The 26,175-nt window shown below is 39.8% G+C and overlaps 1 protein-coding gene across 4 annotated transcripts in view; it reads left to right on the forward strand.

The window, feature by feature from the left end:
• The first annotated feature begins 3,246 nt into the window (after positions 1–3,246).
• Positions 3,247–26,175, forward strand: part of rnf10 (ring finger protein 10) — a 32,695-nt gene continuing 9,766 nt past the window's right edge. For 2 of the 4 annotated variants that reach the window (XM_078553969.1, XM_078553971.1), the window contains exons 1-11: positions 3,279–3,701; positions 5,344–5,534; positions 8,156–8,364; positions 9,117–9,207; positions 10,565–10,749; positions 12,962–13,095; positions 16,200–16,360; positions 17,555–17,698; positions 18,375–18,609; positions 19,051–19,184; positions 26,055–26,172. In XM_078553969.1, coding sequence (XP_078410095.1) covers positions 3,608–3,701; positions 5,344–5,534; positions 8,156–8,364; positions 9,117–9,207; positions 10,565–10,749; positions 12,962–13,095; positions 16,200–16,360; positions 17,555–17,698; positions 18,375–18,609; positions 19,051–19,184; positions 26,055–26,172 — 1,696 coding nt within the window. In that variant the 5' untranslated portion in view covers positions 3,279–3,607. Of the gene's footprint in view, positions 3,702–5,343; positions 5,535–8,155; positions 8,365–9,116; positions 9,208–10,564; positions 10,750–12,961; positions 13,096–16,196; positions 16,361–17,554; positions 17,699–18,374; positions 18,610–19,050; positions 19,185–26,054; positions 26,173–26,175 lie in introns of all 4 variants that reach the window. The other 2 variants (XM_078553973.1, XM_078553972.1) reach the window with 2 other exon arrangements.

Raw genomic sequence — 26,175 nt, forward strand, 5'->3', positions numbered from 1 at the left:
CTTCCGCTTCCGGGCGACCAGGCAGGAAACCTGGGTCACGTGAGATAACTGGGGAATTGATCCCAATTATTCTAACCTAGATTTGCTCTGACATACCTATAGCTTTAATATTCCAACAGGCCTCAATATCAAGTAAATGTTCGGATTGAGACCTTAAAGCACAGGTCAGATTACAAACCCATTTACACATTTGGACTTGTGTTTATTTTTTTATTAGTGAGTGAAATACAGCAAATTGTATAAACCGAAGCGACTATGAGTGAACTCAATAAATCCCTTAATTTCCATTAGTCTGATGTTTCATTTTTTTTTGTTAGTTTTAAAAGCATTACCTGATAGCATCTGCTGTATTTTTCTCCTGGCCCTTGGATTACTATGGCCTGGGAGAGTCAGATTCCAATATGTGTTGTCCTGGGTAAGGGGCTACATACACCGTATGGTGCAGACTCATGGGTCTGCTTTTGGTGCCACATCAAAGCTCTGGAATACTTCCACCAAAGGCATCTGAGGTCTATCACAAGAATTTGATGGCAGGACAAAATCTCAGAAAGTGTTGTGCTGAGTTCAACCAGCATGGAGACCATCCTCCAGAAATTTCAACTTTGACGAGCAGACCATTCTCTTGCATAGAATCCCCTAGCAAATCTTCTATGGGTAACTGTCTCAGGGCAAATGAAATCGAGGTGGTCGGTATAAGCGATACAAGGCACTCTAAAAAAGAGCCTTAAAAATTTGCAGCCAACTGGTCTATATGGAGGCAAGCACTGAAACTTGGTTTGGCATGTTTCAAAGACCATCTACGCAAACTCAACATCTGATATGGACAGAGGAAAGTCAGAGGTGGCACAGCAACAGAAATTCCTCCAAACACCAACAATTACAACATAAACTGCCAGCTGTGTGGATGTCCATGCCAATCCTGCATCAGACTTGTTAGTCATGAGAGGACACACACAAGGCAGTTAAATCACTTACAGCTTGGCCATACTAGAACTGCGAGGAGTCTACCACGAAGGAGCGAATCCCACACTTTTCTGAAGTAGATGCAAGAGTGCAACCAACTGAATTAAGTTGCTAGTAAAGTGGACCATCAAATATAACAGAAGGAACTGGGCACTTGTTAGCCAGAGAACAAAATTCATAAAACTTTGCCAATTGGTAGGCCTTTATTGGTCAACATATAGGGATGAGCCAAATGGAAGGACTGAATATTCTGTCACTTGATTTATGTTTATGCAAACATAAAATGGGCCTTTGAGCACCCCATCATAGAAAGTGGTGTGTCTGCTGAGGCAGACAATCAGCTTTGTCTTTGCCAGTGGAAATCTGGAAATATTCAGATGACCACTAAAATACTTAGACTAATATTGGCAATGGAGATCCACTTTCTCAGAGTCTTATGAACTACCATTGGATTCAATGATTCTGTTACTGCCCATCATCAAATGGAGAAAAGCATTTGATAAGAAAGCAAATAATGAGCAGCAATGCCAGGAAGCTACTGTAGACTGCTCTCATAGAATCAAAACTACCAAATTGAATGTGTTAAGTAATTCTGCTTGCAATTTTGGTGCAAAAAATCAATAATATGTCTTCATATTATTTCAGTAAGTAATTCTAAAGACTTGCTGCTTTGACCATGTTGGCAAAGCCAAAAGGTTGCCATCCTATTACCTTCCCTAATCCGAGATGAGAAAAATGATGCTGGGATATAGCTTCTGGAGGAAATAGCTTTCAAATTAACTCTGTTTATTGATATTATGATCATTTTGGGATGCTGTCAATGGGTTATACATTGGAAGGGGAAGAAAATGTATTTACATCATGCCTTCTGAACTCAGGATCTTCCAAAGCACTTCACAGTCGTCAAAGTACTTTTGAAATGAAGTCACAGCTGTAGTGAAAGATGCAGTAGATTATTTGTCCATAGCAATATTCCACAAATGTATATGATAAATGACCAGATAATTTGGTTATTAAGGTTGATTGAGGAGTAATTTTTGGCCAGGACACTGGGTAAACTCTAATGCAATAGCAAAATAATGCAGATGCTGGAAATCTGAAATAACAGAAAATGCTCAAAATACTCAGCAGGTCAGGCAGTATCTGTAGAGAGAGAAACAGGGTTAATGCTTCAGGTCATCAACCTATCATCAGATTCTGATGACAAATTATTGACTTAAAATGTTAGCTATATTTCTCTACTATTACCAACTCTACTAATTCTCTTTAATTAGTGCCATGGGATCTTTCACATCCATTGGGGAGGTCACATGGGGGTTCGGTTTAATGTTTCATCTCAAAGACAATTGGATTAATAACTTTGCTAATATGCTATTTCTTAAAGAAGGACTTGAAAGCTCTGAAGGGTCATACAGACTTGAAACGTTAACTCTGTTTCTCTCTCCACAGATGCTATCAGACCTGCTGAGTTTTTCCAGCATTTTCTGTTTTTACTTGAAAGTTCTATATAGCTATAGAACATTTTTTTTGGAAACTCAAAAACGTTGAAACCAATAATTGTAGTGTCATTGGGAATTCACGGAAGGAATTATGTATTAATTCCTACGTATTATCAGTCTTTTGGATAGGGGAGCTGAAAGGAAATTGGTAAGGAGTTTGCAGACTGTGCTTAAAATTACCTTGTCAATCCTTGAAGGATGATGTGGTAGATAACCACATATGGAGCTGATGGTGATGCCTTATTGTGCTGAAATCATATGTTTATACGGAGATAGAGAGTGTACCAAAATACAAAATATGCAGAAAATATACACTAGGTCATTCAGAGTATGCAAAGAGGAAATACAAGCTAACTTTAGTGTGCTGATCTTCTTCAGAACTCCCCTACTTTTCACTTCAATTTGTGGTTAGCTGGCTGCTTCTAAGTATTTTGTTTATTCTGAGCGGAAAAAAAGCAACATGAATTATCCATAAAAGTCACTGCAATACATACATGCAACCCTCTCTGATATTTCTATACTCCAGCCCTTGGTCACTCCCAAAGCTAATAAGCAACTGCCTTGTAATGTTTAGCAACAAGCGTAAGAAGGAGGTGGCTGTGACATAGAATCACGTGATCAGCGAAAGCGGCTGGCCGTTGGCTGCACAAAGGGAGCCTCGCTTTGGTTTGAGGGTCATCGGGATAAAACTACATTTCCCAGCGTGCCCCGGCGCAGAGGCACAGGTGCGCAGACGTCATATTCCCAGCGTCTATAAAAGCGCATCGATCCGGGTCCTCGGGTTACTTTCTGGCGACTCGTCGCCATTGCTGTACAGAGTCGGAGAGGTGCTGGAAACGGCAGGCTCGGCCTTAGCCTTACAAACCAAAGCCCCCTTCAGGAGCGCGGGGTGGGGGCCAAGCGGAAGAGCTGGACCCTCCAACTCGTTTGAAAGGGCTTGTTTCGAGCCGACTTCGTCCCCCACCCCCCCACTCTCTCTGCTCCTTCCCTCGATCCGCTCCTTCTTTATTTTCGCCATCTTTAGGTTGGTCACGATGCAGAGGTCGCCATGATGAAGATTAAAGTTAGGCCTAGTAACGCGATGCCCTGTGGAAAATCGGTTGGCACAACCAGCCACGTCGTTCCCACTGAGCTGCTGGAAGCTGATGCTGGAAGATCCAGACATGGAAAAGAAGTCTGCACGTTCCGCTTCGGCAGGACCCACCAAGGCGCCACCCCCCGACAGTAAAACCAAGCAAGGTAGGGCTGCTGGTGTCCCTCCCCTTGCAGACCACGGTGTTTACATTCACTGTGTTTACGTTGCGATTAGAAGACGCACCGAACTCTCACACCCCTCCCTGGTGATCTATCATTCTCGACAGAATGAGCATTTTGTCCTTTGTTGTACGTTGCCAGATGAATCACATGCTAATCTTGTTTGTGTAATCTGTATTTCCAAAGTACACCTGATTTGTTGTGTGAATTCAATATGGTAACAGTTTGCAGTGGCCCATCTTAAATCTGGTAAAATGTACTAATTTCACTACGATTGAGACAATCCAATCAACTGCCTCTGCCGTGGCCCTTGTTTCCACTAGCCTACCTGACCAAATTTCCTTTAATGCTCCTCCCTGCCCTTAGCCTGAGCTTGTATCGTTCTCTAAGATAAAAGCAAAAAAGCTGCCAATGCTAGAAATCTGAAACAAAAACAAAAATACCTGGAAAAACTCAGCAGGTCTGACAGCATCTGCGGAGAGGAATACAGTTAACGTTTCGAGTCCGAATGACACTTCATCAGAACTAAGGAAAAATAGAAATGAGGTAAAATATAAGCTGGTTTAAGGGGGGATGGGACAGGTAGAGCTGGATAGAGGGCCAGTGATAGGTGGAGATTGCCAGAAGATGTCATAGACAAAAGGACAAAGAGGTGTTGACGGTGGTGATATTAGCTAAGAAATGTGCTAATGGTGACATTAAGGGTAGAAAGCAGGACGAGCAAGGTACAGATAGCCCTAGTGGGGGTGGGGCAGGGGGAAGGGATCGAAATAGCCTAAAAGGTAGAGATAAAACAATGGATGGAAATACATTTAAAAATAATGGAAATAGGTGGGAAAAGAAAAATATATATAAATTATTGGAAAAAGGGGGTGGGGATGGAGGAGAGAGTTCATGATCTAAAGTTGTTGAACTCAATATTCAGTCCGGAAGGCTGTAAAATGCCTAGTCGGAAGATGAGGTGCTGTTCCTCCAGTTTGCGTTGAGCTTCACTGGAACATTGCAGCAGGCCAAGGACGGACATGTGTGCATGAGAGCATCTCAAATACTGCTACTGTCAAATAAGGCCAATGATTTTCAGTGTACTATACCTAAATTCACCCCTAAAACCTTTGAATAGAATGATCCAATTCCCCACTACTCTTTCGTAATTGTTTTAATGGCTGCTCATTTCTAGCAGATAAGCAGAAAGAGGACAATGGCATTTGACAAAGTGATGCATGACTGCTCCTACTTTCATAGACTACCTGCTAGCTCTAATTTAAAAAAAACTTGTCCAACAGTACCCACCAGGTCACTGAAAGAAGTCCTGCTTTGCATTTGAATTAACACTTACTGGAATTGCATTCTGGGTCAAATTTATTTTGATTATGGGAGGGAAAGTCTTGTTGAATCCAAATTGAGAACATGGTGAAAATGAATTATTTGCAGATTGTGTGAATTTCCCTACGAGAGTAACCATGTTGACATTTTCATCATATGTAGTTAAGATTCAGGCATCTAATATTAGTTGGTGCTAATTCCTAGGGAGCAGCTCACTCGGTTAGTATTGTCCTTGGATTTCCCATTCAAGTTGAAAGGTCTATTTGTTCAATAAAAATGAACAATTCTTAAAATATTTCTGCAGATGGCAAAGGTGGAACTGGATCAAGACGCTACAACAGGAAACGAGATGCAACTTTTCCCAAAAACGAAAATGTATCTAACCAGACTCGCCGCACCAATCCACAGAAAAGCAAAGCTTTTGACAAGAGACCCCCTGCACGTGGCGGCAACAAATCCTTTAGCACTTTTGGTAATGGTGGTAGACGGGAAGAGGTGAGATTGAGCTTTTTAATGTCGTGATTTAATAGATGTATGATGTAATTCTAGAACCAGTTGGTCATTGATAGGGTCAATGCAAGAAAGATTATTAGATATCTTAATGTGTGAAGTCTTAATTACATAGTGCAACTTCAATTTGGCTGGTGTCTTGGAATGTATACCACGTTCAAACCTGAAGAGTTTGTCCCTCCCTAACAGTTGAACTGACAGATGTCTGGCCATCACCCATCAGATGCTGTTCAGGCTGCAAGGTCCTGGGCTTGATCTCTGCGTGCAGAGTTAGTCATTTTCAATGAAAGTGTAATCTTAAATCTGTCTGAATTTAGGGATATGGAGAATTTGATGTGGTTATGTTATCTAGGGCTGTGTGGTGTCATTTGTATGGTGGAAGGTTGAAATCAGGGAATGCTCTACTGTGATAACCCAGAGTGTCAAATAGCCTGTTATACTACGTAATTATTGTAGGCCACTTAGCCTTCCCTAGATAAAAACAAAAAGCTAAAAACTACTGCGGATGCTGGAAATCCAAAACAAAAACAGAATTACCTGGAAAAACTCAGCAGGTCTGGCAGCATCGGTGGAGAAGAAATCAGTTAACGTTTCGAGCCTTCACGACCTGCCGAAGGGTCGTGAAGGCTCGAAACGTTAACTGATTTCTTCTCCACCGATGCTGCCAGACCTGCTGAGTTTTTCCAGGTAATTTTGTTTTTGTTTTAGCCTTCCCTAGAGCCTGTTCCGCCATTCAATGAGATCATGGCTGATCTGAGACCCAGAACAACTCCATATACTTACCTATGCCCCATTTCCCTTAATTTTGGTTCACAAAAATCTATCAATCTCAGTTTTAACATTTACAATTGATCTAGCATCAATTGCTGTTTGTGGAAATGTTCCAAACTTCTATTCTCTTTTTTGTGTAGAAGTGTTTCCTCTCTTGACTCCTGAAAGTCCTGGATCTAATTTTTAAACTGTCTCCTAGACTCCCTAGACAGCAAAATAGTTCCTCATAATCTATCCTATCTGTTTCCATTAAATCTTGAAAACATCAAATCACCCCTTTGCCTTCTAAATTCCAGCAAATACAGCCCTAGTTTGAATGATCCTCATAGAATAACTGTATTTCAAGGGTTAAACCATCATTCTGGCATGCCTTCACTGCATTCCCTCCAAGGCTAATATATCCTCCAGACATTGTGCTCAGAACTGCTTTCAGTACTCCAGGTGTTTTTAACCATGATTTTGTTCAAGTAGAACTTAACCTCTTGTAATTTGGACCATTAAAGACCAGCATTCCATTGGCTTTTTTGATAATCTTCTGCACCTACACGTGACATTTTAATATACCTGGAGTCCCTTGTCTCTTTGGCTTGCCATTGTTTCTAGACTTCCACCATTTAGAAAGTACTTGTTCTATCTTTTTTAGGTCAAAAGGAGGTGATTTCCTAATTTCTTAAATTGAAATCCATTTGCCACAGTTTTGCTAATTCACTTAACCTATTAATGTCTCTTTAATTTTATGCTTTCAACTACACAGCTTACAGTGCCATTTATATTTGTGTCATTGGCAAATTTTGATATATGGCTTTCCATCCCATCATCTAAGTTAATGAATACGGTGAATACTTAAGCTTCTAATACTGATTCTTGCAGGACATCACACCCTGCCATTAGAGTACATGCCCATTATCCTCCATCTGCTACTGCTCAGTCAATTTTCTGACCAGGTTAATAATTTGGTTTCAATTCCATGACCTTCAATTTTAGCTAATAGCGCAAAAGGCACTTTATCCAATGCCTTCTAAAAGTCCATTTAAATAATATCTGTGGACATTCCCCTGTCCACTATTTTAGTCAGCTCTTCCAATAAGAAATTGAATCAGGTTTGTCTAGCATGACCCACCAGCAGGATACTTTGCTGAACAATTTCTACCCTTAAGGTATGGACTCCAATAATACCTGACAATAGATGTCAGTTATAATATAAGTGGTCTATAATTCCCTGGTTTTCCTCCTCATCCCTCTTAAATAAGTGACATAGAATTGTCCCAGAATTCAGAAAACTTTGACAGATCATAGTTGCGATGCCTGCAGCATTCACACCTATTGCCCTTAAAACCCCGAGATGAAAGCTATCTGATCTTGGGGTTTTACTGCCCTTTAGTGCCATTATTTTCTTCGCTGTTACTTTGCTTATGTTACTTTTGGTGAGCTTCCCTGATTTAGAGAGTTTCTTTGAGATTTCTTGCATGCTAAGCTCTTTGTCTACTGTAAATATTGACACAAAATAATTCAATATGTCTACCATATCCCAATTTGCATTGACAATATTAATGTTATGGTGCCATTTCTCTTCCCCAACCTCTTTACTAATAAATTTGTAGAGCTTTTTGTTATACCATACAATTTTTTCTTGCACTCTTTCTATAGAACTTACTATCTGTTTTGTATCTGAGATACATACTTGAGGGCTGCCACACATGGAACTTAATGTAGCACGAGCCCTGACCTTTGTGTGATGGGCTAAGAGGGAAAACATAGTGTGAGGGCATCATAGTTGGATGTGCAATTGAAAGTTGAACTGCTACACAAAATTAGACTGTTCTGTTTATCTACAGGTAGCAGAGGTGCAGAGGGCAGAGTTCAGTCCTGCCCAGCTTACTGGTCCTAAGAAGATAAGCCTAAACCACTTGTTAAACTTTACATTTGAACCTCGTGGACAGTCAGGCTCACATTATGATGGCAATTGCCATGGAGGATGGGGAAGAAGAAACAAATGGGGACATAAACATAAGCCATTCAACAAGGAGCAGTTTTTGCAGGCCAAGTAAGTGAATCCAGTGATCTTGACTTGTTTACTTAATTGGCAAGGAAGGACCATCGTTATGCAGATACAAAATCACTAACTTTTCAGCATTTGATATAATAAAATATTTGACATTTGATGTGAGCATTGCTGCTGCTTTGTAGTTTGGAAGTTTAAATGTTGCTTTGGTGCTTGGGCCAGTAATTGAAAACTACCTGAATCATCCTAGGTCAAGTTTAGCTGAACATGACCTACAGTAAAATTCATACTCTGCCAAAGGTCTATGATACCAATATGATTTCATTGCTCTAGCTGCTTTTTTTGAGTGAAAATGCTGTTGGATATTGTTCATCAGAAAGGTACTTTGCTCCCACTGAGGTGGAGGAAGGAGGAAGGTGAAGTTCATATTTTCTAAATATGGTTTTTTCTGGAATTCCATTACAAGGGAGAATTTGAAATTGCTTATTTTTTCCCTATTTTTAGAAGTCCCTTGTACAATGTGAAATTTGTTCCCAAGAGCCCAGCTGTTGTTTTCTGTAGATAGCTGCTGTAAAATGCCTATAACTAATTTCATTGTCTTTACAAAACAATTACATTTCTGCGTACTGCTGAAATTCTGGCCTGTGTTCATGCACCTAAATAGCTTTCAGGCCCATTAAAGAGATGAGGACCAAAGGAATAGTAACAGCATCACAAACTCTAATTAGCTGTATGCAAAGCCTAATTTAAGCTATCAGTTTTAAAAGTGATTAATTTTCCATTTTCTTTTCAAGCTGTCAGTTTGTAGTCTCTGAAGAACAGGACTACAGTGTTCACTTTGCTGACCCAGATATGTTGGTGAACTGGGACTTTGTACAGCAGGTGGTGAGTATTATATATGTGTAGTTAGGATGGTTGAGGATTTCACTAGCAATATTAGTGAATTGGAGAGCAGAAAATAAAACAGCTCTACCCCAGACTTGGAAAAATCAGATTTTGCTATCAAATCCTTTGAAATCATTTAATATACTTTTAGTAAGTTCTCCATTTCAGTAAACTTGCTGCTCTCTGCAAATATATGCCATTGCCCATGATCCAGAAATTTCAGCCTCCACAAAGAACTTTAAGCCTTAGGATTCAGATCATAGTTGCCATTATAACCAGAACTCTTCTTGATTTGTAAGTATCAATGCATCTTAGTTAATTACAGGTTCTAAATTGCTATTGCATTAGTGATCTAATCCATAACAGGCTGATACTTCACTGTCTTGTATTTTTTGTTCCTGTGGTACCTCCATATGCGTCAGTTGCTTGAGACTAGGTTAAGACAGGCTCCACACTTTTTCAACGTGCATGTTTACGATAGAAGCTAGGGAATTGATTGTGAATTTAATTGAAGACAGTAGATTGGGTCTATCGGATAGATTGTTTTTTGCTTTGAAATCAGTAGGGAGATAATTGGATCTAGAACCTAATGTGCAAAGCTCAAGTTGAGCAGCCTTGTGGTAGGAAAAGTAGCAACATAATTTGCGTCAGTTTATTTCCTAAGGTGTCAAAGGGCAAAGGGATTTAGGGATACAGGTGACCAAATAATTAAAAGCAGCAAAATAATTAAACAATTAAAATGATAACCGGCACTGAGATTATTTCTAGGGATTCAAAGTAAAGTTATGTTAAATTTCTTACAGGAACCTGTTCAGACCTCACTTGGAGTATTGTGTATTGTCCCAATCTCCATACTGTAAAAAAGGTCATGGCACTAGATAGTGTAAACATGATTTAAAACAAAGGCAACAGAACTGACTGTACAACTATTAGGAAAGATTAGACAGGTTGGGATTTTTCATTTTGCAAACTGAAAATTCTGAATGGGTTGAACAGGGGTAAATGCAAAGAGAATGTTTCCACTTATGGAAGAATACAAAACCAGTGCTCTTAAATAAGTTAGTTAATAAATCAAATAGGGAAGTGAGAGATTTCTTTATTCAGTGGTTAGAATAAACCACTACCATAGGAGGTGATCGAGGCAAATGGCTTGCATTCCTTGAAAAGTGAAGTTAACTAGTATATGAGAGAAAAGAGAATACAACATATACTGAAGAATATAAGACATCTACTAACCTTTGTTGAAGTGCTTTCTGACATCGCCAAGCATTCTTTCTTTGTAGGGTCAAAATTCATCTGTTCTCTGTAATAATCCATGTTTTGATTAAGGTTTATACAATGTGCCTTTACTTTCTAGCGCATTTGTAGCCATGAAGTTCCTTCGTGCCCAATCTGCTTGTACCCTCCCTCTGCTGCAAAGATAACTCGCTGTGGACACATCTACTGTTGGGCATGTATTCTCCACTATCTCTCTCTGAGCGAGAAAACTTGGGGTAAATGCCCAATCTGTTATGAGGCTGTACATAAAAAAGACCTCAAGAGGTAAGAATGAGAATTGCTTTCAAGCAATTTGCAATTCTTCTATTTGCAAAAATAGTCTTGTATTTGGAAAATGTGCCAAATGTAATTTGTCAAAATTATATATCAGTTAGAATTGGAGGAGTATTGTACTTTTTGTGTAATGTTCACAAGGTATTCATTAAGCCTAAGAATTTGCCTTTTCAGAATGGCTAGTGTAAATGACCGTAGTTGAATATAATGTTAAATGAACTGTTGAACTTACTTGGACATGTGATGACTTTTTTCCCTTCACCATTATGAAAAAGATAAAATGTTATGCTGAGATGCTAATTGAACATTGTTCTAAAGACCAGGTGGGAATTTGCTTGGTTAGAGCTACATAGATCTGAAATTCTAATTCCATTGTCCAGTAAAATTGGTAGATAATTTTAACAGTTTGCAGTAATCTTGTAAAATATGGTACAGTTTAAAAAGGCTAATTACATGCTTAGTGCATACAATAAGTCATAGACCATTACTATGTGCTCTGATTAAATATCTTGTTGCAAGAAAGAGCTTATTCATCTCTGGAAATTAATATTGTTGGATGAATGGGGGCCATGCATGGAGCAATTTACTTGTAGCTGACTGCATTGAAACTGTGGTTGTAATCTCTGGTTCATTTCATGCTATTATGAATAACAATACGGAGCTGATGAATCATGCTGTTAGTAAGCACTCTCCCAATCTGTGACCCATTTATAATGTCAGCCACGCCATTGGTTTGTAATCTGTTTACATCATAAGGTTGATTCCATAATGATGGAAAACTGCTTCTGTGTACCTTGCATGTTTGTATTTTTAAAGTTGTGAAATTTTATATTTTTATCACAGTCATACCTGTCCCAAGGGCTGGGCAGGTATAGCATTAACCACTGAAGGTTTGCAAGGAAAGTTATTCATTTGCTGAATGTAGTCAGCATTTTGTGTGGTCATACTGAAATTAGTATAGGCACTGTTTCAATAAGTAGTATTTTATCTGATGTACTGCTGCCTCTTACCTTGTGTCCTGGCGGGTTTTTTCTGTCTGTGATGGAAGATCCTGTATTCAGATGATCTAATCCAAATTTGTGGGATTGAAATGGATTTTGTGCTATGGCAGTTTTGAAGGCACCCCTATGTTGCACTATGTTTTGTGCCAAAGAAGGAGCCAGTCTTCTGTGCTATTCAATGCTTCTGTTATTTGAAGAGCTGTTCAAATATTGCTTTTCTCTCCTTTTTAGTTGTCAAGTTATACAGGGTGCCCTTGTAGGCTTGACAGAAAGTCTAGGTGTCCTTCAGATGATGAGATTGAAGTATGGAAGTGTAGTGTCTGTATGAGGAGGTCTTGTGGTGCAGTGATAGAGCCCCTACCCCTGGGCTAGAAGCTCGGGTTCAAGTTCTACTTCAGAACTTGATGGGCATGGAACGTGTTCATAACGTAGCCAAACAGGTTGATTATGAGCCTACAAGTCCTTACAATATGCTTGATGGCAGGCAGAGTGGGAGTGTTTCCTGGTCAGCCATACTGCAGAATTTAATGGTAAACTGCTGCAGTACTTTGCCAAGCATGCTCATGGACCAATCCAGTGGAAGTCCACGATGATCCTCTGAGGGCACCCCTGAAGAGAGTGTGTCTGTATGCAGAAGTTTTTGAGCAACAGATGGTACTCTTTAACCATACTGTTCATTTGAGATTTCTTTGCTTTGTCTTTAACTCTTCTTTCTCAGCTTCACCAAAACATTGGTGGCTTCTGATAAAAAGGGTGTGTGTTCTGTTTATAATGTATTGGTCTGTTCTAGAATAAATAACTGTTTGTTGAGTATCTTTTCCTTTTAAGTATTTTTTTGCTCAGGGCGATTATTATAATTAAATTTCATTCCCTTTGTCCTTTAGCTCCCAGTTATCATCACCAGTTGATTAAGGCAGCACTTGCAGATGTCTGGCTACCCAGTCAATCATACAGATGTGCAAGAGTGGTCTGCAGTTGTACTACTGAGGGGAGAGCCTGCCCTCTGCTCTGCATCTCCTTATGACAACAGAACTGACCTCTAAGTTGTAATGCTAAAATTGTGGATGTGAACCCTTCTGCCAGCCACTTTAAATCCTTTCATTTCCAAAATAGTTCTATTTGGCATCAGTAAATTTTCTGTAAATGTGAAGGTTGGAACCCTTCATTGATCATGTAGAGTTTAACCAGTGTTGTTTTTTCAGTGTTGTTGCTATGGAGACTCATCAATACAGTGTGGAGGATACGATCACCATGCAGCTGATGCGTAGGGAGAAGGGTGTCCTGATGGCTTTGCCCAAATCCATGTGGACGAAAGTTGAACCAATTTACTTGGGAGGTGAGTGGAAACACTGATTCACTTGGCTCATTGTTTGCTAAATCAGTACCCGCTTTGAACAAAGTGTATGTATTACACAGGGCAGGTAGTCCAGATTGCATACAGAATTGTGGATGGTTGGGAAGTGTTTGAACAGTGATGAGGCAGAAGTAAATACAAGTTTTCTTTTTATTGCCATTACCAGAACTATTCTGTAGTTCAAACGTGGAATCCAAAGCAAAAGGTGTTCAAGATGTATTTTATGGGTGAGAATTAGCCTATTTCTGTACTAGAAAAGGATCTTTTAAATTGACAGCATTGTACCATAGGTTTGTTTGGGTGCTTGAAGTACTTCATTAAGCCACAGTGTAACTTTAGATGTGCTTGTGACCTACAATGGAACCTCATTTATCAAAAGTTTTGGTGATATTGGAATGCCAGTGGGTGTTGTGACTGCTTTTGCATGTTATTTCTATCCATCCTGTGATATGATTTAGCTGACTGTTGCACAGTATGAATTGATATTGTCCAGCATTATTCCTGTAGAATTACAAAATGATTTTGTATTCTGCAATGTGATACTTTCAGTGTAGTAAATTATGTGTACTTTCAAGTCTGTCATTCTTGTCTGTTTTGCCCTGTTGCCCTATGATGTGGGATGTCCTTTGCAGTTGAAAATTAAGTGAACAAAGTTACTGACATTGGTAACCAACATATGTCACTGACTTTATGAATGATCAGACCGGTGGACAGGCAGCTCCCAAGCTTTTGCCATTTCTGAAATCTGTTGGGGTGCATCCAGCTCCACTTGCTTTTCTGAACTGAGGTGCCTAACTTGATTGAATTGTTTGAGGCAACATGGAGGGTTGATGAAGGTAGGGTGGGGTCTTTGATGTGGTGGGCATGGGTGTTATGGCACATAGGATGGTAAATGCTAAGCTGCTCAAATCTCAAAGGGAAACTTGAAACAACTACCACAGCTGTTTTGCAATTTGTATATTTCGAGATGTGTGCCTTGAATTCAGTAGTAATAAGACCACCGAGTCTTAGGTTTCTTACAAAACTAAATTAAACCTTTTTTAATAGAAGAAATGATTTTAAGCAAGTACAAAGGTCTACAAATTACTACTATGATAACTTCTAAATCCCCTAATTAATCTAACTCCCAGTTACACATCTGTTAAGGCAGCAGTAAAACACGTAGATTTAACAGACCCAGGCAAAGCGCACACCCGAGATAGTCAAATTCAGAGTTTTTACTTAGCTTCGGTTCCTTGTAGGCAGCAACTTGAGGCTTTTCACACTTTTTTCCTTCATATGGATTTCTCCCTTTTCAATGTAAATCCCATTGTTTCAATATGCCTTTTCAGCTTTACTTTTCTAATGATAAAAATCTATCAGTACTAATTTTATCAGTAAGCTTTGGGGAAAATAAATACTGCTAGGCTTAGCATCTTGGCTAGGTGTAACACCTTACTACCTCTTTGAAATTCACAACTCTAATTTATCTAAAAATGCAAATGTTCTCTTTAAACTTCAGATTCTGAAACTCCAGCCATGTTTACCTATTTAACATTTCAAACCTAGCTTCTCCTCTTGATACATCAAAGCCTTTAGACCAGCTGTCTCTAATTCAATTAAGTCCCACACACACACACAGACACACACTATTTCTAATTTACAATAAATTCCAATAACATTATGAAAATTATTATATCTTCCTGACAATGGGGTTTAGCAAAGCTTTTGAGAAAGTCTTACGTGGCAGACTTGTCAGAAAATTAGCCCATGGGATCCAAAGGGAAGTGGCAAATTGATCTAAAATTGGCTTAGTGGCAGGAAGCAAAGGGTTATCATTGAGTAGTGTTTTTATGACTGGAAGGTGTGCTCTGCAGGTCTCAGTACTGGGTCCCTTGCTGTTTGTGCTATTTATCAGTGATTTAGATTTAAATGTAGGGGTCATGATTAAGAAGTTCGCAGATGATATGAAAATTGGCTATGTGATTGATGGTAAGGAAGAAGGCCACAGACTGCAGGTGATATCAGTGGACTGGTCAGGTGGGCAGAAAAGTGGCCAATTGAGTTCAATACAGAGAAGTGTGAGGTAATGCATAATAGGGAGGACAACAAGTCATGGAAATGTACAATAAATGATACGATTCTGAGAAGTGGAGAGGGACAGAGGAACCTTGGAGTGCATGTCTACAGATCTCTAAAGGTAGAAGGACAGGTAGATAAGGTGATCAAGAAAACACAAGATACTTTCCTTTATTGGTCAAGGCCTTGAATATAAGAGGGATATAATTATGCTTTAATGGCATAAAACACTATTTAGACTGAAGTTTGTGTATGGGGCACAGATCTAGTTACCATATTATTGAAGGGGTGAGATTGCATGGAAGAGGATACCGAGCAAGTTTAAGAGGATGTTACCAGCAATGGAGAATTTTAGCTAAGTGGAAAGATTGGCTAGGCTGGGGTTGCTTTCTTTGGAACAGGAGGATTGGGGAAATTTAACTAAGGTGTATAAAATTGAGGGGGTTAGATAGAGTGAATAGGAAGGATCTATTTCTGTTCACAGAGGTCAATATCAGAAAAGATTAGAGGGGAATTGAGTAATCTTTTTCACCCAGAGTGTGGTGGGGTCTGGAACTCAGTTTGAAAAGGTGGCAGAGGCAGAAACTCTCATTTAAAAAAAAAAGTTCGGATATGCATTTGAAGTGCTTTAACCTAGAGATCAAGAGCTGGAAGTCGGGATTAAACTGGATAGATGTATTTTGGCTGCCAAAGTGCATGGCTGCCTCCTGTGCTGTAAGTCTGTTTCAATGCTTGAAACCCTGGAGGATGATGCCCATAATTCTATTCCATCACCTCGTCATTAGACGTGCAAGGACTTGTATGTTGCCTGTCCAAACGATAAAACTAGAGGCTCTAATTTTAAGTTGACCAATTGGTGGAGCTTACTTGGATGAGTTTATTTTTCACCGACCTTGAAGTAGTTGCCTCTAAACAGCTGAACTTTATTGCTGTAAATAGGATAACATTTCATTGTTAACTGAATTGAATTTTTTACCACTTCCTCCCTGCACTCACTTATTAATGTTTAATTTGAATCCTTCCAGTAGATGAAGAATACAGCCGATATTCAAAGCTGCTTCTGGCTACAACACAGCAGGTTTTGCAACATGTAATAGACAAAGAGCGAACAGCTTTGTTGAGACAGTATGAAGAGGAGAAAAGTACACCTGAATCCTGCTTCATTGAAGCAGCATTGCAGGAGCTTAAGGTATGAAAAACTAACCTCAACATGTTGAATCACTGTTCACATGCATTTGTAGAATGTCCCTGAGTTTGTCTTTATGCAGCAGGCGTAAAAATTAAGAATTGCTTCTGTAAATGAAAGCTCATCAATTCAAACTGTAGGCAGATTATAAATTATTGTTGGTAAATGTATGGTTTTAAAGTATGTTACAATCACAGAACAGTGGCTTTATCAATATTCTGGTTTTTTTCCCACTTTTTGTTTTTCTCATTCTTGAAGGCAGGGATCATTCTCGTACTATAGTACCTCAAGTAATTCTCTAGAATTTTGTCTTTGGCCATTTGTGTTCTGAACAGTACTATTTATGGTAAAGAAAACTGCCACCTGGATACTATTGATGTTAAACTTCATTCTGTTTCTGACCTTTGCAACATGGGACACTTGAAGTTAATCATAGATCTTTTTATTTCTTCAGCATCTGAAGATTAGGAGTGAGGGAAGTTGGTTAGTAAACCTCAGCTAGAGGTTTAATTACTGCAGCACAATGCAAGAATTAAATTTGGGACCTGCCTGATTTAACACCACATGATGGTTATTAACATTGAATGATGGGGGTGGGATGTTGCTTCTGCAGTTTCTGAACTACATTGTATAGAAGTAAAGAGCCAAGCAGAGGTAAAAATTTATTCTGTTTTGCTGATCTAAAAACGATAGAGAAACTTGCCTTTTTGCTAGATTTCTGGAGGTCAAAGGTGTTAGATGTGAGTGATTTTCCCAGTCTTCCTGATTCTCTGTTTATGGTACTGTTGCTTTGCTCAGGTTTGTTTAAAAGGAGACTGGAAAGCACGAGAATTCAAACTGTTGATTTATGTGCAGCTTTTAAAACCACTGCTAATTCCTCACCCCACACCCAGACACAGTTATAGAGGAACTGATGTAGTAACTTGGGTGGAATGGTAGCTGTTTCTTTTTGGCTGCAATTTTCTTCCTACTGTTTTACTGGATCTCCAAATCTGTGTTAAGTTTGTTCTAATGATATGAATGTGAAAAAGATGGAGTGTTACATTGTATTCGTTTCGCTACTTGAACAATGTAGCAAGAGTTTTTAAGTGTTACCTGTTTAATAATTCTACCATCAAGTTTGACGAGCTTGAATTTGAAATAGAATTATTACATTCTAGGTTCAAGCTGAGTTGATTGGATTTTTTTTAATTGCAGAGTCGAGAGCAAGAGTTGTTAGGCTCTTGTGCTCCAGAGAAGGAAGTTCTTGGTACAATGTTTAAACTTGAGGAATTGACCATTGCTGATTCAACCATGGCTGCAGAGAATGAAATAAATACCACAATTTGCTGCAAGAACCAAGTTAGTACCAATATTGAGGGCTAATTTTAATTTTCTAGTCCATTCTCTGTCCCCCAACATTTCCTGTTCCCCTAGGAAAGGGTGTGGCTATGAAAGAATTTGAAAATAAGGATAAGGTTTTAAAATTGAAGTCTTGCTTTACAGAGAGCCACTGTCGGTTAGTGAGTGGAGGGGTGATGAATAGGACTTGATGTAAGTTAGGACATGGTTTGTAAGTTCTGGATGACAAGTGTGCGAAGGGTAGAAAATGGGAGGATGACCAGGAGTGTGTTAGAATATTCAAGTTCAGAGGTAACAAAATTATGGATGACCATTTCAGTAGCAGGTGAGCTGAGGCTGGGGCCTAGGCAATGAGATGGAGGTGAAAATAGATGGTCTTAGCAATGGCAAGAATATGTGGTGGGAAGTTCATTTTGGGGTCAGCTATGACACCATGGTTGTGATGAGTCTTATTCAGCCTTACAGTTGGCAAGGAATCACTGTCACAGTACTGAGCTTGTGGCAGAGACTGAAGATAATAGCTTTGATCTTTCCAATGTTGGAGGAAATTACTGCTCTTTAGTACTGGATATTGAGCAAGCAGTAAGAATTTTTTTTGTGATTTCAAATAGTAGTGATAAAAAGGCTAGGAGGATGTTTCAATCTAATCTGACCTTGTTTGAATATCTCCGGATAGCATGTATTGGCATATTCATCTGCATTTGATGAAATTATCGATGAATCTCAAGAGGAAGCTATTGCTGCACAATGCACTGTGTTGGATGAGTCAGTCACTGTTCCTGAATCAGTCAGTAGTTACAAAATGGCAGAAGGAGCTTGTGGTGGAATTCTTTCTGGAGAAGCTGAAAGTGGGCCTTCAATTGAGGCTACTAGACCAAGCTCAGAAACAACCTACTACTACTACTACCAAGGTGAGCCTTCCAATTGGATGATATCAAATAAATCTTAATTTAGCTTTTTTTTAATTAAGAATAAATAATATCTTATAACACAACTGAATCATTGAACTAGTCTGAGATCTGAAGGTTTGCTTCTATAATGCTAGCATTTTTCAAATGATAGGGGATGAAACTGTTATTCAAATATAGCCAAGTTTCTATAAAACTTAACTCTGGTGGCTATAAATGAAAACAAGAACATCTTCAGTGTCATGAAAAGGTGGCTATGTTTGAAGGGGTTTGATTGATATCAGTGAGGGATCCTTTCAGCTAAATTTGTGCCATTATAAAAGAAAATTTTGTCCATGATAATGCCCTAACCATGTGTAGGAAGAAACAAAATAGATATTCACATGTAACTGAAATATTCTGGCTTTGTATTGTTTCTGCAAGTTTAATTCCTTTGTTTTTCAGCGGAGGATGGACAATATATGTTTCTGAGCCCAGTTAATGTGCGATGCCTGGTGAGGGAGTATGGTGGTCTGGAGAACTGTCCTGAGAAGATCACTGCGGCAGTGATAGAGATAGTTGGGCATTCAATGACTGAGGTAGAGTAACTTAAATTTGAATTTATAAATTTGAACACTCAGTACTCATGGTGAACTTCACTGGAACATTGAGACTTTTGGAATCCAATGTTGGCATTGTTGCTATTGGGTCAATCGAATACAGGCAGCGGGAGGGACAGCCTTTACACTGTCCCACTGCATACCTTAATTCCAATCTTGGATTATGTCGATTGTGCAACTAAAAATTTCTGCACTTCACACACCAACTGTCTTATGATTCCTCGATTTGGCGGTCCTTATTGAAATTGTAGGTTGTTTTGAATGTGTGACTTTGAAGTTGCTTGAGACTGCTAGAACTCCTTGTGGAAAAACAGAGTGCAGCCGACTAACTGAGTGCAGACTTGGAGTTTGGTGAGGGGGGGGGTTCAGTGAAGGGCCGGGGTGGAAGGATTTGTTTGTTTCCTTTTTCTATCTTTCTCAGCCCATAGAAATTGTTTCTTCTACTACAGGGAAAGGAGCTAGCTGTTTGGTGAGTATCTGGTAAGTGATTAAGCTCTATTCTATCCCTAATGTTTAAAATAATACACCAATTAGTGGTAAAGTTAATAAAATATATAAGAAAGCAACATAAATAAGTGAATGAAGTAAATATTTAAAACACATTAAGGATGACAAGACAGGTGATGTGTCAAGGCTGCAGCATGTGGGAGCTCTTGGATAACATCGTGATCCAGAGCAAACACGTCTGCAGTAAGGGTTTGTGGCTTGAGAAACTTCGGCTGAGTCATTGAGCTGGAGGTTGAGCTGCAGACTGTGACACATCAGGGAGGGTGAAAGTTACCTTGGTGCTTTATACCAGGAGGCTGTCATACCACTTAGGATAGGGTCTTCTGATTTGGTCAGTGGCCAGGGACAGGACGGTGTGACTGCGGGTGAGGCAGATATGGGGACCCACAGGGCAGGAGTGTGAGGCTCTGCAATTGTCCAATAAGTTTGAGGTCCTCTCAGCTTGTTTGGATGAGTGGAGGCTGCAGGGTGAATGAGCAAACTGACCATCAGGAAGCCATTCAAGTCGGGGGAGAAAAAAGAAATATAGTGGTAGTAGGGGACTGTATAGTAAGGCGGATTGACACTCTTCTCTGTACCAAAGAGCGAGAGACAAGATGGCTTTGTCACCTACCCGGTGCCAGGGTTTGGGACATCTCAGGGCTGGAGTGGAACTTGCTGTGGTGGGGGAGGATCCAGTGGTCGTGGTCCATGTAGGTACTAACGACATACGCAGGATGAGGAAGGAGTCTCTGCGTAGTTAGTATGATGAGCTAGGCACTGAATTAAACAAAACGTTAAAGGTAATAATTTCTGGATTATTACTGGAGCCACGTGCAAATTGGCATAGGACAAATAAGATTAATGAATGTGTGCCTCAAAGACTGGTGTGGGAGAATTGGGTTCTGGTTTGTGGGACACTGACACCAATATTGGGGTAAGTGGGATCTCTACCATTGGGATGGTCTACACCTGAACCGTGCTGGGGCTGGTGTCCTCACGAGCTGCCTAACTAGGGAAGTAGAGAGGGTTTTAAGCAGAATAGTGGGAGCAAGGGATCAAATTTGGGAAGATGTGGTAAACCAAAGAGTAGAGACAGGTACTAACATGGGAAATGATAAACAGACTGACAGGAAAGGACAGAGTACAAATCTAAGTAAATAAGCAGATAAGGCTAGATGTGACAAAAATAGAAGGACAAAACTTAAGTCTCTATCTAAATGCATGTCGTATTTGAAACAAAATGATGAACTGATAGCGCAAATAGAAATAAATAAGTACGATCTGTTAGCCATTACAGGACATGGCTACAGGATGACATTGATTGCGACCTGTATATTGAAGGGTATGAGACATTTAGAAAGGACAGGAAGTTAGGTAAAGCTGATGGGCTGGCTCTGTTAATTAATGATCGTATTAGCACATAAGAGAGGGATGACCCAAGTTCAGGAAACCAGGATGTTGAAGCGGTTCAGGTTGAGATGAGGAATGATAAAGGCAAGAAGTCACTTGTGGGAGTGGTGTACAGGCCCCCTAATTGTAATTACACAGGACAGAGTATAAAAGAGATGGGAGCTTGCTCAAAAGGTACAGCAATAATTATGGGGGATTTAAATCTACATATAGACAGGAAAGATCAGTTGGGCAAAGGTAGCGTAGATGAGGAGTTCATAGAATATTTTCGGGATAGTTTCTTAGAAAAGCACATTCGGGAGCCAACCAGAGAGCAGGCTGTACCAGACTTGGTATTGAGCAACAAGATAAGATTAATTGATTACCTCTTAGTGAAGGCACCCCTAGGTAGCAGTGATCGTAGTATGATTGAACTTCACATTCGTTTTGAGGGAGAAACGAGTGCGTCCAAGTCTAGCATTTTAAACTTAAATAAGGGCAGTTATGAGGGTGTGAAAGCAGAGCTGGCTAAAGTGAACTGTCTGAGATTAATGGATATGTCAATATAACTTCAGTGGCAGACATTTAAAGGGATATTTCAGAATGCACAATATATATATGCCAATGAGAAAGAAAAATCCCAAGGGGAGGGCCCACCATCTGTGCTTAACTAAAAAAAAGTTAGACAGTATCAAACTTAAAGAAAAAGCATATAATTACTCAAATTCTGACCATTACAGGTCAGAAGATCAGAGAAAATATAAAGAACAGCAAAGAATGACAAAAGATTAATAAGAAAAAAATTAGTATGAGAGAAAGCTAGCTAGTAATATAAAGACGGATAGTAAGTGTTTCTATAGATATTTAAATGAGAAAAGAGCTAATAAAGTGAGTATTGGTCCTATAGAGTACATCTGGGGAATTGATAATGGAAAGTAGGGAGATGGCGGATGAATTAAACAGGTGTTTTGCTTTGGTTTTCACTGTAGAAAATACAAATAACATCCCGAAAATAGCTTTAAATCACGAAATGGAAGGGAGGGAGGAACTCGGGAAAACCAGGGAAGTGGTATTAAGCAAATTGTTAGGGTTGTGGGCTGACAAATCCCCAGGTCTGGAAGGACTTCATCCTAAGTTCTTGAAAATGGCTAGTGAGATAGTTGATGCATTGGTTTTAATTCTCCAAAATTCCCTAGATTCAGGGTAGATTCCATTAGATTGGAAAATAGCAAATATAACTCCTTTATTCAAAGAGGGAGGGAGACAGAAAGCAGGAATGTTAGGCCAGTAAGACTAACATCTGTCATAGGGAAATCATTAAAAGCCATTATTAAAGATGTTATAGCAGGGCACTCAGAAAAATTCAAGGCAATTAGGCAGAGTCAACGTGGTTTTGTGGAAGGGAAATCATGTTTAACCAAGTTATTGGAGTTCTTTGAAGGAGTCATGTGCTGTGGATAAAGGGGAACTGGTGGAAGTACTGTACTTAAATTTCCAGAAGGCATTTGATAAAGTGCCACATCAAAGGTTATTGCAGAAAATAAAAGCTCATGGTGTAGGGGGTAACATATTGGCATGGATAGAAGATTGGCTAGCTAACAGGCAGCAGAGTTGGCATAAATGGGTCTTTTTCTGGTTGGCAGGATGTAATGAGTGGTGTGCCACGGATCAGTGCTGGGGCCTCAACTTTTTACAATTTATAGAAATTACTTGGATGAAGGGACTGAAGGAATGGTTGCTAAATTTGTTGATGACGCAAAAATAGGTAGGAAAGTAAATTGTGAAGAGGACATAACCTTTGTCACTTTGTAGCCTCAAGTGAGTGGGCAAAGAATGGGCAAATGCAGTATAATGTGGGCAAATGTGAAATTGTTCATTTTGGCAGGAAGAATAAAACTGAAGCTTACCTAAATGGTAAGAGATTGAGGAGCTCAGATTCAGGAATCTGGGTGTTCTAGTGCATCACAAAAAGTTAGTATGCAGGTACATAATGTAATTAGGAAAGCTAGTAGAATGTTTTCATTTACTGTGAGGGAAATTGATTACAAGAGTAGGAAGGTTATGCTTCAGTTATATAGTGCATTGGTGAGACCACATCTGGAGTATTGTGTACAGTTTCCTTATTTAAAGATGTAAATGCGGTAGAAGCAGTTTAGAGAAGGTTTACTAGACTAATACCAGGATGGGCGGGTTGCCTTAGGCAAGGTTGGACAGGTAAGGCTTGTTGTATCCACCAAAACTTAGAAGAGTTAAGAGGTGAATTGATTGAAACCTTTAAGATCCCAAGGGGTCTTGACAGAGTGGAAAAGAAGAGGATGTTTCCTCTTGTGGGAGAATCTAGGACTAGGGGTCATGGTTTAAAACTAAGGGGTCGCCCATTTAAGACAGATGAGAAATTTTTTGAGGGTTGAGTCTTTGAAACACTCTCCCTCAGAAAGAGGTGGAAGCAGAGTCTTTGAATATTTTTAAGACAGAGCTAGATAGATTCTTGATTAACAAGGGGGTGAAAAATTATCGGGCGTAGGCAGGAATGTGGGGTTGAGGTTACATTCAGATCAGCCATGATCTTATTGAATGGCAGAGCAAGCTCGAGGGGCTGAGTGGCAGCCGCCTCCTAATTTGTATGTTCGTGTGGAAACTGGTTTAAGACTAGTCAAGTTTATGATAAGTAACTTTAAGGTGCGGTGCTGAAGATTGTACTGCTGGATGGGTCTTGCCTCCAGCCAAGCTGTTGCAGTACAGCTGCAACATTGACATCTACCCAGCAAAGTGGAAAATTACCCAGGTGACCTGTTGCAAATTTCAGGACACTACATTGCAGCCAATTACACTGCCACCCCCACTCAGCTGCCCTACATTCAATCATTAGGTGATGGGAGGTCATTAACACTGCTGTCAAGTGGCACTTCCTTGCTGAACACTGCTCATATTGATGTCTGTCAGGAGCATTCATCACCTAGATGTCATTACAGCCTTGACAAAAGAGCTTATTTCCAGAGATGAGGTGAGAGTTGGCTTCCCTTGACATCAAGACAGCATATGACAGTGTGGCATCAGGGAGCCTTCGTAAAATTGGTCAAAGGGAATTGGGGAGGGTAAGTGGGGAAGCTCTCTGCCAGCTGAAATCTTTCCTAGTACAAAATATGATTGGACTTCTCAGTCACAGGACATTGCTGCAGGAGTTCCTGAGGGTAGTAGTGTCCTTAGCCCAACAATCTTCAGCTGCTTCACCAATGACCTCTCTGCATAATATCAAAAGTGAGTGTGATTGCACAACTCTGGTAATGACAGCCAAGTCCACGCACAGCAAAATCTGAACAACATTGAGACTTGGGATGAAAAGTGATACATAACATTCATACCACACGAGTGACAGACAGTAATTATCTCCAAGAGCGTTTAACCACCTCCCTTGACATTCAATGGTATTATCAATGTTAAAGTCTCCGTGTCAACATACTTAGGGGGTCAGGGTAATGATTGATAGAAAGTTAACTGAATCAGCCTCATGAATACTGTGGCTACAGGAGCAGGCCAGAAGCTGGATGTTCTACAGCTTGTGACTCATCTGAATCCCTAAAGTCTTACTATTGTGTGGAAAGCACAAGTCAGAAGTGTGATGGAATACTTGCTACTTGCCTAGATGAATGCAGCTCCAAGAACACTGACGTTTGACACCATGCAGGACAAGTAACCCCTTGATTCACAGCTTACTCAACACCTTTAACATTCACTCCCTCCACATTCTGGCCAAAGCTTCAACAGTACCTCCAAACCTGTGACCCCACACCCTGAAGTACAAGAAATACCACCACCTGCAAGTTCCATCCCAAGCTTCACAACATCCTGAATTGGAAAATATATTGCCCTTCTTTCACTGCCACTGGGTCAAAATCCTGAAACTTCCTCCTTAACCGCACTGGGAGCACTGTCACCATATGGACTGCAGAAGTTCCAGAAGGTGGCTCATCATGAAGGCAAATAGGGTTGGACAATAAATGCTTGCCTTGCCAGTGACTTCCTGTGAATGAATTTTAAAAATCTTGGAGATTTGAGCTACTTGGTAGAAAATGAAACATTAACTAAACATTGGAAATTGTTTTTGTAATGCCTATTGTGATACTTAAATTGGAGTGGCTTTTATCTAAAACTAGATTATATGTGCATCATGTCAAAGCTTGATTTTTATTCTTCTGGATCACTTTGTCATTTAGCAGTATCATCTGAATATGTGATAAAACTTAACCCTTTCACCAAAATAAACTTATCTTTTCAGATTTCTTTCTCTTTTAGATATTAATGATTTTGGACAAAGGTGGGATTAGTTGAGGTTCTACCTGTAATACCATGAACTCACCAGTTGTACTTCCAGAAGTTGGATTTGAATTTAATGGATAAATGCACGGGGTGGCACTTAACCGTCCAGATTACTGAAGTCTCAGATTTGATAACTGACCTCATCCTGGCCTAAGTAGAAAGGGGAGTTGCTGTCACTCTTGGTGAAGCAGTAGTGATGAGTTGGCTGTTTCCTCTCTCTCAGCCATTTCAGAATTTAATGGATAACAATTGGGAGTCAGATCCCTCTCTAGCCAAGAGATATTAATGTAATGTGGCACTCCTGCTGACTGAGTAGCTCTAGCACTGAATGGTATTGGTATTACGTAGTATTTTCCACACCACACCATTGGGTCAGAAACAAAATGCCTTGCTCTAACCTGTACCCTTGCAGCACTTCTTTCTCAGTACCTTACTCAAAGTCCAGGAATATCTAGCTACAGCAGGAATTGACTGATTTAGTACAAATCAAGGATTGAACTTGCTTGTTTGTGGCATAGTTGCCTCTTGAGTCAGTATAAGGGAGCATCATATTGGGTGTTTGCTGTGTATAAATCTAGAAATCTTTATTATATGGAAGACTGCTGGATTTAATTTGTGCATTTAATGACATTGTACTTGAATGTACTCCCACAGGATGTACGACGCAGACACCGCTATTTGTGCCATCTACCTCTTACCTGCGAGTTTGGTATTTGTGAGCTGGCTCTGAAGCCACCTGTGATCTCGAAGGAAACTTTGGATGCATTTTCAGGTT

The sequence above is a fragment of the Cetorhinus maximus genome, chromosome 12 (assembly GCF_964194155.1).
Source record: "Cetorhinus maximus chromosome 12, sCetMax3.hap1.1, whole genome shotgun sequence".
In the NCBI taxonomy this organism is placed as follows: Eukaryota; Metazoa; Chordata; class Chondrichthyes; order Lamniformes; family Cetorhinidae; genus Cetorhinus; species Cetorhinus maximus.